Raw genomic sequence first — 14,024 nt, forward strand, 5'->3', positions numbered from 1 at the left:
CCCAAGAAGACACACTTGATAGACTTTGGATCAAATTTCAGCCTAGAAGGACTCATGTCATGGACGAAGCAAACACACCCAAAAACCTAGGGAGGAAGATGGAATGTATCCTCATCAGGAAAAAGAAGTTGATGAGGAGACTAGAGATGCAGGGTCTGCGAGGAAAGTCTGTTAATAAGATATACAACTGTTTGAGCAACATCCCCCCAAAACCGAGTTGGAACATGCATCTGGAATAACAAGCCTCTGGCAACTTCAATCACATGTCTGTTTTTCCTCTCTGATACCCCATTTTGTTGGGGAGTATGAGGGCAAGAACTTTGGTGAATCACTCCTTTTTCTTCAAGGAAGGTTTGAAAGTGCTTCTCAAAGTACTCCTTGGCATTGTCAGATCTAATAATCTTAATCTTCTTCTCGATCTGTGTCTCCACCATACTAAAGAAGCCTTTCACAATTGAAGGAACTTCATCTCAGCTTCTCATCAAATACAACCAAGTATACCGCAAGTAGTCATCAACAAAGAGAATGAAATATTTGTAGCCACCCATACATGGAATACAATAAGGTCCCCAAACATCAGTATGTATTAAATGAAAAGCAACATTACTTCTTTTGTTACTTGCAAAAAAGGTTGTTCTACATTGCTTTGATAGTTGACAGACTTCACATTGCAGACCAGAACTAGACAAGGACTCAAACAAACTAGGAAACAAAAACTGCAAGAAACCAAAAGACACATGCCAAGACGATGATGCCACAATTTCAATTGACTTAGTTTCTCATCATGACAAGACACAGACTAGCACATCAACCCTAACATTGGAGACTAATCAAGAAGATAAACTCCATCGGCTTCATGTCCATTGCCAATCGTGTTCCCTATACTCAGGTCCTGAAAGACACAATGAGATGGAAAGAAGGTTACAAAGCAATTATGAGACTTTGTAAGAGAACTAACAGATAAGAGATTTCTATGCAATTGTGGAACATGGAGTACAGAGTTCAAAGAAAGGCTATTGGTAAATTTAACTTCATCCAAACCCAATATTGGGATCTGGGATCCATTGGCAACGGTAATCGTACCTTTCCCTGAAAAAAGTCTAAGTGGTAAAGCAGGAAGGCATACCAATCATATGATCACTAGCTCCTGTGTCAATTGTCCAAGAGCTAGAGGGTGGGACATGACATGCAAGTGCAGTACCTGATTTTGCAAAGGCTCTAGAAGAAGCATTTGAACCAGTAAATGTATGCAACCTGCTCTTTTCAAGATGGTGTAAGATGCCTCTCAATTTTTCCATCACATCAGAGGTGTCATGAGTAGATGCCAGAGTCTGAGAATCATGACTTGTAGTAGCAACATGAGCATTTACTTTCTTTCCAGTTTTAAGCTTCTCAGGTTTCAGGTGGGGATTTAGTTTCCAACATCTATCCTTGGTATGCTTCGGCTTCTTATAGTATTCACAAAATACCTCTTCGTGTTTACCAAAACTCTGCTTAGGCTTTGTGGACACAAGAGCAGTGTGCTCACCTACAGACACTTGCATTATAGCATTCCTCCTACTCTCTTCATTTTGTACAAGAGAATATGCTATGGGGAGTGACAAAATATCAGCACTAAGGATGTGTTGCCTAGTGAAGTCATAATCAGCATTCAGCCCAACAAGAAAATTGAAAACTCGAGTTTTTTCAATGTACTTCCTGTATTGTTCAGCATCAACAGGATCTTTCCACTCCAAAGCCTCAAGATGGTCAATTTCTTCCCAAATTGATTGTAAGGAGGAGAAATACATGGCCACTGATTTCTCCCCCTGTCGCATATTACATTCTTCTCTTCGCAACTGATAGATCCTAGCAGTGTTTTTCGCTTGAGATTAAGTTGTAGTTAGTCTGTCCCAAATATTTTTAGCTGTTGGAAGGATCATATAGTTACGGGTGACGTGTGGTTGCATAAAGCATACAAGCCATGACATAACCAACAAATTATCCTGCTCCCATTTGGAATAGTGTGGATCTTCAGGCTTCTGCTTAGCTTCCTTATCGGTAATAAATCCAAGCTTACCTCTTCCACCAATTGTAAGCTTGGCTGATTGAGACCACTCAAGAAAATTTGTCGCATCAAGTTTTACAGTAGTAATTTGTCCTCCAGCATTGTCATTGCTTCCCGGGAGAACATAGGTAGGTATCCGGACGTCTTTGTATGAGTCCATTGATCACAACCCCTCGAAAAAAAAAATCTCACCAGTACCACAGTCTTCCAACAACAGCTGAACTCCCAGACACCTTTTCCACAAGATTAGACACGAGTTACAACAAAAAACCTAGGAAAAATAGGTATTGGAGGAAAAATATGGAAAGAAAAAAATTCCCAAAAAAATTTTAGGGCTCTAAAAAATTCAGGACTACTTCCTACAGTCCCAAGGGTTTATCACGACTCAAACACAAGAGGTTTCAGTAGTAACCAATCCACCATACGAGCATGCAAGCCCTAAATTCCAGATCTGGATTTTTTGCCAATTTTCATCCGAAAAATCCAAAACAACTTCAAACCACCATGAAACTTATACCAAAATTCCCCTAAAATCAGGGCGAATCAGTGACCATAAAAAACCCATGAAGATGCCGCCAACTGTACGGACTGCTGATGTCAACTGGCTGCGTGCTGATGTCAGTAGATCTGTCTGTGAATCATGACCAGCAGCAAAGAGTTTTCTTGATTGTGTCGAGAATGGTTGGTGTGGTACTGTTCACACCAAGAGACTTTTCATTTCTTCTTCATAAACAAAATTACAAAGGTGCCCTTGAATAGGCACCCAAATACAAGACACAAAAGGACAGAAATGCCCTCATGCTCTTAACAAAGGGTCTGTCATGTCTGAATCGGAAACCTCATCTCTTTGTTTAAAATCATGTTAGTTATCCACTACATGGGTCTACACAGCTATAGAGGATACACATGTAAGGGTCCAATTTTATGAGTTTGAAGTAGGGGAGCACATTGTTTTTGGGACCACAGGATGCATAATTGTAATCTAAGGCCAAAACATGGCTCCCATGTAAGATAGTACATATGCCAAAGACCAGTGTGAACAGCTGAGGTTGGGGGTAACTGTCTGTCCCTTGCAAGGCTCTGCTCACAATTAGCTCTTTTCCAAAATGTTTGATTGAATGGTCATAACCATCCTATTATTGCAATGGATGCAACATCTGAAGGGATGAGAGATCCATCATATGGATGGCCGAACCCTGCAAGAAGGTTGGGCGAAATTTCAAAAATTTCTCTCTCTCATCTGGGAATCGCATTCCCTATTTTAGAAAACTGCATTTTCAATGATCAATCTTGAACGCAAAACCAGACCAGATCTGAAACCAAAAGGGAGCAGAGGGATATACCTGATACGAAGTAGCAGTAACTCCCAATGAAGGTGTTCACGCCCAAGAAGAAGACCAAAACCCGCCCAATTACTAAACGATGTAGGTTCTAACATCCAAATTCAAGTGATTGGGTTGGATGCAAGATCCAGTGTTGGATCTTCAGAGACCATTGACGGCCCTACCTATATGGTTGCGGTATGCTCCAGTTGGGTTGGATTAGCTAAGATGTCATCTCAGCCAGCTGTTGGGCCTAACAAGAAAATATCGTTTACAATATTTTCTTGTATAAGTTAATCACCCAATTGATAGGCAGCAATATTTTCTTGTCGTTTACAATATTTTTGCAATTTACAATCAAATGAATGGACTTGAAGTTATATAGTATGCATGTAGCTTAAAAAAGTTATACTGTCTGCATCTCCATATTTGTTCCAAATGGCTAAATGATAGGTTAGATCTGACTACAGCATGAATATCCTCATACCAACCAGATAGTCCTCAACTCACTCCAGTATTACTATTCCCATCCATTACACTGATACTTGATAAGATAGAAAACATTTACAGATATACTTATCCTGTTATTCAATCAATAATTACATGTATATATCCCAACAATTTTCTTGGGATAAGCATCCAACTGGTTTACAAACTGTTCTTTTGTCTAAAATTGTTCGACTGAAGTGGTGGTATTCTCTTTTTTAATTTTCCTTTCATTGGTTCATTCACATTTAAGTAACTAATAAGTTCATAGTCTGATCAATATGTTTGATACTTTGATTTACAGTCTTGACATTTCTTTTACTTTCAACAGTACCCTTGGCCAGGGGCTAGAAACCAGTACGTATCCTGGAGAGGTTATCTTTTCCATAGCACTTGCTATTTTTGGACTTATCCTGTTTGCTCTTCTAATTGGCAACATGCAGGTAAATTCAGAACCTATTTATTTGTTTACTGACTAATGGTTGTTTATGAATAATGGGAAAAAACCTTAGAGAAAGAAGAAGAAGATAGAATAAATAGAAACAAATTGGTAGAATGGCTGCTTGGCCTTCCTCCACTACTCTTGTTAATTTATTACTAATAACAATTAACAAGTCATTGTTCTAGGACAAGAATGACCTTGATAAAATACAAGTAATATGGCTCCTTAATTGATACATATTATGCACAAAGGTGCAAGTGGCCCCAATCTACTTGAACCGACAACATTCTTCAATTTCATCTTCATAAATCCAGGTTCACAGGAGACATGGGAAAGTTAGATGTAGCTCAAGTAAACCATTTAGTAAGGGTACAACTTGTGTGACATAATGTGCCTAACCAAGCACTACTTTAGTTATACTAGATGAACGGTCAACCATAACCTGGGTAAGTATAGGTTCTGAACCCATTTTTGTATTTCTCTGTTTGTGTGTTTTATGCTTAGAAAAAAAAAAAAGAGAGAGAGAAGGGAGAAGGAAGAGAGAAAATGCAAAATAGGTAGCAGAATCAAGAATAACTCGTGCAAGTGGGACATATCGTAAGTAATAAAAACAGAATATAATGTCAAGTAAAATTACTGTATTACTCCTAGCTATGCACATGATAACACTGCTATTAGCACTAAAAACAGTAGAAAGAGGGAAGAAGAAGAGAGAAGGGAGAGGAGAAGAGGAAGAGTTGAGATCTTCAATTGGATCCAGCGGGGCCAGATTTTATTAATATATATAGGCAACAATTAAAAAACATCAAAAAGAGTTGAGATCTCCAAGTGACTAAGTTTCCTTCCACAAAAGTACAATATCCATTGTTAGACTTTTTGTCATCAACTGCCCTTGCCCAGTCGGTATCGATATACACTTCAACTTTCAAATGCCCATGCTTCTAGAATAACAAACCAGCCCTTGGAACTTCTTGAGGCATCTAAGAATCATTTCTGCAGCTTCAAAGTGTGTAGTCTTGGGGTTATGCATAAACTGATTGAGGACACCCACAGAATAAGAAATGTCGGGCCTGGTCATGGATAGATATAAGAGTCTCCCTACAAGTCTCTGGAACTTATTCACATCTTTTATAGCTTCCCCCTAACTATCACCCGACTAACGATTAGGGCCAATGTGTGAATCAATTGGTTTCACTCCTAACTTGCCTATGTCTTCTAATAGATTTAGGACATATTTCCTTTAAGAGATAAAGATGCCCTTTTGAGAGTGAACAACTTCAATCCCAAGGAAATAATGTAAGGGACCCAAATTTTTCACCTCAAATTGAGTGGTTAAGTATTCCTTCAACTTATATATTTCAGTTTTCCAATCCCCTGTGACCACTATGTCATCAACATATACAGTTAGAGCTGCAATTTTCCCATCGCCTCAGTAGAAGTTCAGGACTGTTATCAGTCTTGAACCCTAATGGATTTCAGGTTCGAAAATAAGAAGAAAGGTAAGAGAAGAGAGGAGGAAGAGGGAGGAGAAGCAGTAGAAAACAAGAGTTGAAAGGAGGAGCAAAAGCTTAATGTTCTGCCGCCACCACTTTAATTAATATTTATAGGTTATGCTCATTACATGGAAAGAACAGATCTGCCCTTAGTCTTTACATAACATAATAGTGCAAAATAAGACTGAAACAAATAGCAACTGAAACAACTAAATGACCAACGGCTAACCCTAGGAAGACTAGAACACCTACCGTACGAACACAGTGGGACCGTAGTTGTGGGGCCCACATCAGTGTTCTCTACACTCCCCCTCAAGTTGGGAATAAATGTTTATCATTCCCAACTTGGATAGATCCGCCTCTAGCTTCTTCCGTGGTACAGCTTTGGTGAGGATATCTGCCAGCTGCATGTTGGAGGTGATGTACAGGAGACACACTTCTTGTGATGAGACCCTCTCTCGTACAAAGTGTCGATCAACTTCAATATGTTTAGTTCTGTCATGCTGCATTGGGTTGTGTGTTATATTAATAGCCGCTTGATTATCACAATACAGCATCAGGGGCTTCTCATACTCAATACCCAACTCCTCAAGTAGTGATCTCAGCCAAAGAATTTCAGCCACTCCGTTAGCCATTGACCTGTACTCAGCTTCAACACTAGATCGGGAGACAACACTCTGTTTCTTACTCCTCCAAGAGACTAGGTTACCTCCCACAAGGGCACAATATCTAGAGGTAGACCTTTTATCATCAACACTCCTGGCCCAATCGGCATCCGTATAGACCTCCACCTTCATGTGGCCATTGTTCTTGAACAGTATACCTCTACTTGGGCATCTCTTCAAGTATGCTAGTATTCTTTCTGTTGCTAGAAGGTGCGTGGTTCTAGGAGAATGCATGTACTGACTGACAACACTAACTGCATAACTGATATCTGGCCGAGTGAGGCATAGATATAGGAGCTTTTCCACTAACCGCTGGAACATAACCTTGTCTTCAAGCAGCTCCCCACTCTCTGCACTAATCCTGTGGTTCTATTCAATGGGTGTATCCGCAGGTTTGACACCCAGCTTTCCAGTTTCCACCAACAGATCTAGAACATATTTCCTCTGAGAGACAAAGATCCCCTGTTTAGATCTAGCAACCTCAATACCCAAAAAATACCGTAGTGCACCAAGATCTTTCACCTCAAACTCTTGATGAAGGAGCTGTTTGAGAGACTCAATCTCATGGCTATCATTTCCTGTCACCACAATATCATCAACATATACTGCAAGTAGTGTCAGAGAGGACTCCACCCTCTTGATGAACAGTGTATGATCTGACTGGGCCTGTACATAGCCGAACTTCCCAAGGGCTAGTCTGAATCTATCGAACCAAGCTCTAGGTGACTGCTTCAAACCATACAATGCCTTATTGAGCCGGCAGACCTTCTTACCTGTCTCTGTATCATAGAATCCAGGAGGCAACTACATGTAAACCTCTTCCTGCAGGTCTCCATTCAGAAAAGCATTTTTAACGTCCATTTGGTACAAAGGCCAAGTGTGGCTTGCTGCAAGAGATAATAGAACTCGAATGGTGGTCATCTTGGCTACCGGGGCAAAGGTCTCCAAGTAATCTATACCATAAGTCTGGGTGAACCCTTTTGCAACTAGCCAAGCTTTGTACCTCTCAATGGAGCCATCCGCATTGTGCTTCACAGTAAATACCCATCTGCATCCAACTGGTTTCTTTCCTTTGGGCAGATCAACTAGCTCCCAGGTATTATTTTTCAACAGGGCATCCATTTCAACTTGCATTGCACCTCTCCACTCCGGGACTGATAGGGCTTCTTGCACTGTTCTTGGAATAGGGACATTAGCAACAGAAGTGAGATAGGACCTGTAGGAGGGAGATAGGCGATCATAGGAAAAAAACTGGGAGATGCAGTGGGTTGTAGATGTGGTGCAATGCCGTTTTCCTTTACGGATGGCAATGGGAAGGTCAAGGTCATCTGCAGGGGGTGAGGTAGCAACAATGGAAGGAGTCTCTGTGGGCCCTGGGACTGTAATATCTGGACTTGGAGCCGCAGAAGAGGTTGGAGCTGGCCGGGACTGCTGATGACCGGGATCAACCTGCCTGCATCGCCTGTGATAGACTCTCAACTCCCGATCCCCCTGACCACCCTCGCTACTGCAGCCCTCATCACCCAATGGAATAGGTAAAGGAACAGCCCCAAAAGTATTAACCCTGCCCTCACTGCACTCCCCCTGAAGAAAATGACCCAAATCTACACGCTCACTACTCTCCCCCTGAGGAGAGATCCGAGAATAGTAGGGCGTCTCCTCAAAGAAAGTGACATCCATGGATACAAACTTCTTCCCTGAGACAGGATCATAGCAGCAATAACCCTTTTGAGTTTGTGCATAACCAAGAAAGATGCATTTGGAGGCCTTGGGTTCAAACTTGGAGTGATGGGGACCGAGAAGCTGAACAAAACAGGTACAACCAAATGTTTTGAGGGGAATAGTAAACAACTCCTCATTGGGGTATAGAAGTGAAAAAGGAGGTTTCATATCAAGAACCCGGGAAGGAACCCGATTAATAAGATATACTGCTGTAAGGAGGTTTCATTACCCTTTTTGTTTCTCAACTTTGTCGGGACCAAATGTAGATGCAGCTTCCAACATGTTTCTTTTGTGTGTTTAGGTTTCTTACAATGCTCACACACCACATCCCTTTTATCTTCCTTCTTTCTGTCCCTCTCTGAATCACCCCCTGTTTTGGGTTTGACAGCTACTAAGGCAGTTGTAAGCGGCTGAGGTTGCATCATGACTTTCCTCCTGGTCAAAATCTGCTGCCTCACAATATCATATTCTAAATTCAGTCCTGCCAAAAACTCAAACACTCTATTTGTCTCGATGTGCTTTCTATGGGTCTGAGCATCTTTGGGACTCTCCCACTCAAGAGTCTCTAAGTGATCAATCTCATGCCACAGGGACTTCAAGGTAGAGAAGTAGACCTAAACCGGTTTCTCTCCTTGTTTAAGGGTATTCACCTCACATTTCAATTCATATGCTCTGGCAACATTAGGGGGTTGGGAGTAAGTTTCTTTCATCACATCCCATATCTCCTTGGTTGTCTTTGCCCATAAGTAATTTCGGCTGATATGAGGCTGCATAGAATTACACAGCCATGTCATAACCAAGTAGTTTTCTTAGACCCACTTGGTATACATAGGGTCTCCCTTGGAAGGTTTTGTCACATCTCCCAAGAGATACCCTACTTTGCCCCTTCCCCCAATAGCCATCATGGCTGATTGGGCCCTTTCCAAATAGTTTGATCCATCAAATCTTACGGTTGTAATCTGAAAACCTGTCTCAGAACCACCACCATAACTGTTGTTCCCAAAATTGCCTTCTGCCTGATTCTTAAACTCCATTTCGGTCAAGAACCAGAAGTCTCAAAATTAGGGTTACTACAGTCAAAACAGCACTTGGACTATCAACCACAATCACAAAATCAGTATAGAACCAATCTGTACTAACAGTAGATGTGCATGAAACAGGTATAAAACTGATCTGAAACCAATAACCACACACAACAACAACAGTCCGAACTGTTTCCACCCCCTTAGAAGAGTTCGAAAACCCCAAAAGAAAACTGAAAAACAGTTTGAAGAACAATCTGATATGCTGAAGCTGAATTGGGGTTTTAATCAGTCCTAAAAGCAAATTCTCAGTCGTACACTCCAGACAATACCGTACGGATAAGGCTTGTAGTAGGGTTAATATGAAACCCTAAAACTGATCAATGTTGAGGAGAACTATTAGGGTTTGCCGCAGTATTAGATCACAAGGTTCAGTCCAGTATTAGGGTTTGCCGCAGGGTTAAGACAAAACCCTAGAGAATAGAAAGATAAAACCCTAGAATGGTTCGGCCGCCCTTGCTAGATAGGTCCAACCTATCTTCTTTGATATTACTTCTCTCAGAAAATAAAAAAAAAACTTACAATAGGATGTTGTTCGCTGCCTTCCAAGGTTACCCGAACCCTAGCCTTCTCTAATTCTTCCTGATCACCAACACGCTGCAACTGTGGCAATTCTTCAAACAGCTGCTAAACCCTCTAGAGATCTCCAAGAATCAGTCAATGAACTCTATTTTCTCAACTTTCAGCCTGTTAACAGGTGTATTATATGTACTGTACACAGTCTTAGTACCTGCAGGGGTATTTTCGTAATTATGTAGTCACATTGGTATGTACGGCCAGAACAGTATAAATAGAAAGCTTCACTCGACTGAAGCCAAGTTTTTTGATTGAGGCCTTAACTCAGCTGCCTCTTATTCTTCTTTCTTTTCTTCTTCTTGGTCTCCTGCTCAACATGGTATCAGAGCAGGTCTATCCAGGCCTGCTGCGAAGGAGCTATAATTGCTGAGGTCTCTCTCCACTGCTGCTGAGGAGCTATGGTTCTGATGCTTGAAGACAACGAAGAGGAAGCTTCTCTAGTGCTGCGGTTAGTCTCCACCGCCGAGTAGGGCTCTGCTACAAGTAAGCTGACTGTTCAACTTCCTAGCACAGAAAAAGGGTTCGGCTACATGTATGTTTGCTGGTAACTGAGGTTGCTTTGGCTAAGAGGACTGTAAAAACTTGAAGGAAGGCTGTGCTTCCTATTGCTGAAGGGAAGTTCGAGTCACGACTGTGCTGCCTATTGCTGGTACTAAGAAAAAAGGGTTCAGCTACAGTATCAGGTGCTGGTACTGAACTGTTTTTTTTTTCTGTTTATGGCTTCTTGCACGACTGTTAATGTCCCAAAATCTGAGTAGGGACTGTTCACCTTCCTCACGATTGTTTGTTGCCCTAGTCTGCTCCCTAAGGGACTGTTGATGAACCCTAGAACTTGAAGTGACTGTTCGGCTGCCCTGGAAAGAGGATATCAGCTGATTAGGTGTGGTGAATCACCACTTGTATTGCTGTTCCTACTGTGTGTTTTTTTTTTGCTGAAGAAGCTGTATCAAAGTTATGAACTGTAGGTCATTCAGACCGGGTTGCACTGCATGTGCAGTTCGTATATTGTTCTATGGACTCCTACACAGTGTAGGTCATAAACCCTAGTACTGCAGCTGCAGTGTTTGTGCTTGGTTCTCTGTGAGGCCGAAAATCAGCAAGTGTCTAGTTGTGGACTGTTGCAGCTTTGTAAGACTGTGCATTGGTTTTGTGTACTTCTAAACTGAGAATCATGAGTAGTGAAGATTCAGCTACATCCGGAATCTCCACAATGCTGAATGGAATGAGTGGGAACTGACCTATCCTTCCCTATGGCTGTTGTTCCTCTTGACGAGTTAAACTACCTAGAGTGGTCAAGGGGGATCAAACTATACATAACTGCAAGGGGAAAAGTAGGCTACATAAATGGAAGAATCAAAGAACCACCCTTTGGAAATGCAGAACATGATAGATGGGATCAGGAGAACAGTATGGTCATGTCATGGCTGTTGATCTCCATGCAACCGCAAATAAGGAAGAACTTCATGTGGGCTGAAACTGCAAATGAGATCTGGGATCAGGCAAAGTCCACATATTCTGAACTTCGACACTATGCCAAAATTTATTAACTGCAAGCAGCTTCATCTACTTGTAAACAGGGGGAGAGGAGTTTATCAGTTTATTACTCTGACCTAACAACTGTTTGGAAGGAGTTGGACCATTACCAGAATATTGAGTGGAAGTGTGAGGAAGATGCAAAATTGTATAAGAAACTTGTCTCACAGCAAAGGGTGTTTGCCTTTTTACATGGTCTCAATCCTATCTATGAACCCATCAGAGTACAAATTCTGAGTTCTAAGGATCTTCCTTCAATTCAGGAGGTTTATGCTCTTGTCCAGTCTGAAGAGAGCAGAAGGAACTTGATGAACAGCACCGAAGGGGATGCAATTGTATTGGTGGCAAAGGGGGGTCCCTCTACTAGTGGAGGACCTTCTTTCAAGAGAGGGGATTTCCAGAAGAAAGCAGAAGATAAGGAAAAATTGTGGTGCACTAATTGTCAGAAGCCCCGGCATACCAAAGATACCTGTTGGGACCTCCATGGGAAACCGAAGTGGGCTCAGGATTTACCTAAGAAGCAAGGTTCAGATGGTAGTAGAATACCCGGGCAGCAAGGTACCAAGAAACACCACATGGCCAATATGGTTACTCGGGAGAATCAGCCCTCCACCTCCACTGTGACTCAAACACCACATGGCCAACATAACTACTCTGGATCCGACCCAAGGGAGGATATTGTCAACTCCTTCCGTGACCATTTGGAGCTTTATGGTAGAACAATTCGCCAGATGGATGATCCTCCCACCAACTCTTTTGCATCCACATCAGGTAATCCTGCCACAGCTTTCCATGTTGCTTCTCACGACCTTGACTCTCCATGGATCATTGATTCTGGAGCGTCAAAACACATGACTGGTATGTCCTCTTTCTTCCAAACTTATCACCCTCTATCCGGAAGAGATAAAGTGAGACTAGCTGATGGATCATACTCTCCCATAGCTGGTCAAGGAACTCTATCTCTTCCCCTTGGCCTTACTCTTTCTAATGTTCTTCATGTTCCAAAATTTCCTATGAATGTTTTCAGTCAGTAGTGTTACAAATTCCTTAAATTGTTCCGTGACTTTTTTCCCTTCCTATTGTGTGATTCAGGATCTGGCCTCGGGGAGGACGATTGGTAGGGGTCGTATGGTTGATGGACTCTATATGCTGGAGAATACGGCTGGTCTTCTTGTTACAGGGTCTATGAGTTAGTTCAGAAAGAGTAAAATGTATTTATGGCATTGTCGTTTGGGTCACTTGTCTTTTGAATCCTTGAAAGTTGTTTTTCCAGAACTGTGTAAGTCCGTGTCTGTTTCTAATTTTTCTTGTTAAACGTGTCAGTTAAGCAAGCATTGTAGAACTCAATTTCCTCAAAGAAATAGTAAATCTGAGTTTCCTTTTCACATTGTGCATTCTGATGTGTGGGGCCCTGTTACTTTACCTTCTGAGAGTGGCTACAAGTACTTCATTACCTTCATTGACGATTATTCCAGATACACTTGGGTATATCCAATGCGAACCTGTGAGGAAGTACCAAAAATTATCCAAGACTTTCAGCGGATGGTCTTCACCCAATTTCAGACCGAAATCCAAATATTCCAATCAGACAATGCAAAAGAATTTTTTCATAGTGACCTCACGGAGTTCTTTGCTTCTCATGGCTCACTTCACCGGAGCTCTTGTGCCCGCACACCACAACAAAATGGTGTGGCTGAACGGAAGAACCAACACCTTCTTGAAGTGGCACGGGGTTTACTACTCCACATGAATGTTCCCAAACGTTTTTGGCTTGAGGCTATTCTTTGTTCTACATACCTCATTAACCGAATGCCCTCCCGTTGGTTAGAGTACAAAGCCCCACATCAGCTTCTCTTCCCTAAAGCCCCTCTTCTTTCTATCCCTCCTCATGTTTTTTGGTTGTTGGTGCTTTGTCCAAAACCTATCTCCCACCCGGGGGAAATTGGACTCTCGTGCTATCCCGTGCGTATTTCTTGGCTACTCATTCTCTCAAAAAGGGTACCGTTGCTTTGATCTTGTTTCTCGAAAATTCTGTCTCCATGGATGTTACCTTCTTTGAGGATGAGCCCTTCTTTCCTGTTTCTCCTCAAGGGGAGTGTAGGTATGAGGAGAAATCGGTTCAACTTCCTCCTCTGCCTACTCCTTCTCCTTCTCCCCCTTCTCCCTCTGATCCTCCTCCTTTCCGTGTTTTTTCTCGTCGTCGTAAAGGCCAACCAGATTCAAGAGCTGTGGAGAATCCAGAAGCCGTGCTTCAAATGCCATCAAATTCCTTGGGAGAAGATCATACTCATTCAGGTAACTTGATTCCCAACCTCCCTGTTGCTAATGATCTTGACCTTCCCATTGCCCACAGGAAAGGTGTTAGGTTGTGCACCACTAAACACCCCATTTCCAACTTTGTTTCCTATGAGAACATCTCACCTTCATTTCGTGTCTTCCTTACCTCCATTGACAGTATCCCTATTCCCAAGAATGTGGCAGAAGCACTCTCAGTACCAGAATGGACAAATGCCATGAAGGAAGAAATTGATGCTCTTCATAAGAATGGCACGTGGGAACTCGTTGATCTCCCTAAGGGAAAGGATCTAGTTGGATGTAAATGGGTGTTCACTGTTAAGCATGGGGCTGATGGAACCGTGGAGAGGTATAAAGCTCA

At 42.1% G+C, this 14,024-nt stretch overlaps 1 protein-coding gene across 34 annotated transcripts in view; it reads left to right on the plus strand.

Annotated features, from left to right (window-relative positions):
- The window catches only part of LOC104610268 (putative cyclic nucleotide-gated ion channel 5), a 132,663-nt gene that overhangs the window by 90,105 nt on the left and 28,534 nt on the right, over positions 1 to 14,024 (plus strand). For 29 of the 34 annotated variants that reach the window (XM_088890605.1, XM_088890622.1, XM_088890714.1 and 26 more), the window contains one exon: positions 4,160 to 4,298. In XM_088890605.1, coding sequence (XP_088746731.1) covers positions 4,160 to 4,298 — 139 coding nt within the window. The remainder of the gene's footprint in view (positions 1 to 4,159; positions 4,299 to 14,024) is intronic. The other 5 variants (XM_088890726.1, XM_088890685.1, XM_010276801.3 and 2 more) reach the window with 1 other exon arrangement.

Source organism: Nelumbo nucifera, chromosome 1 (genome assembly GCF_055504915.1).
Source record: "Nelumbo nucifera cultivar China Antique chromosome 1, China Antique-T2T, whole genome shotgun sequence".
NCBI lineage: Eukaryota > Viridiplantae > Streptophyta > Magnoliopsida > Proteales > Nelumbonaceae > Nelumbo > Nelumbo nucifera.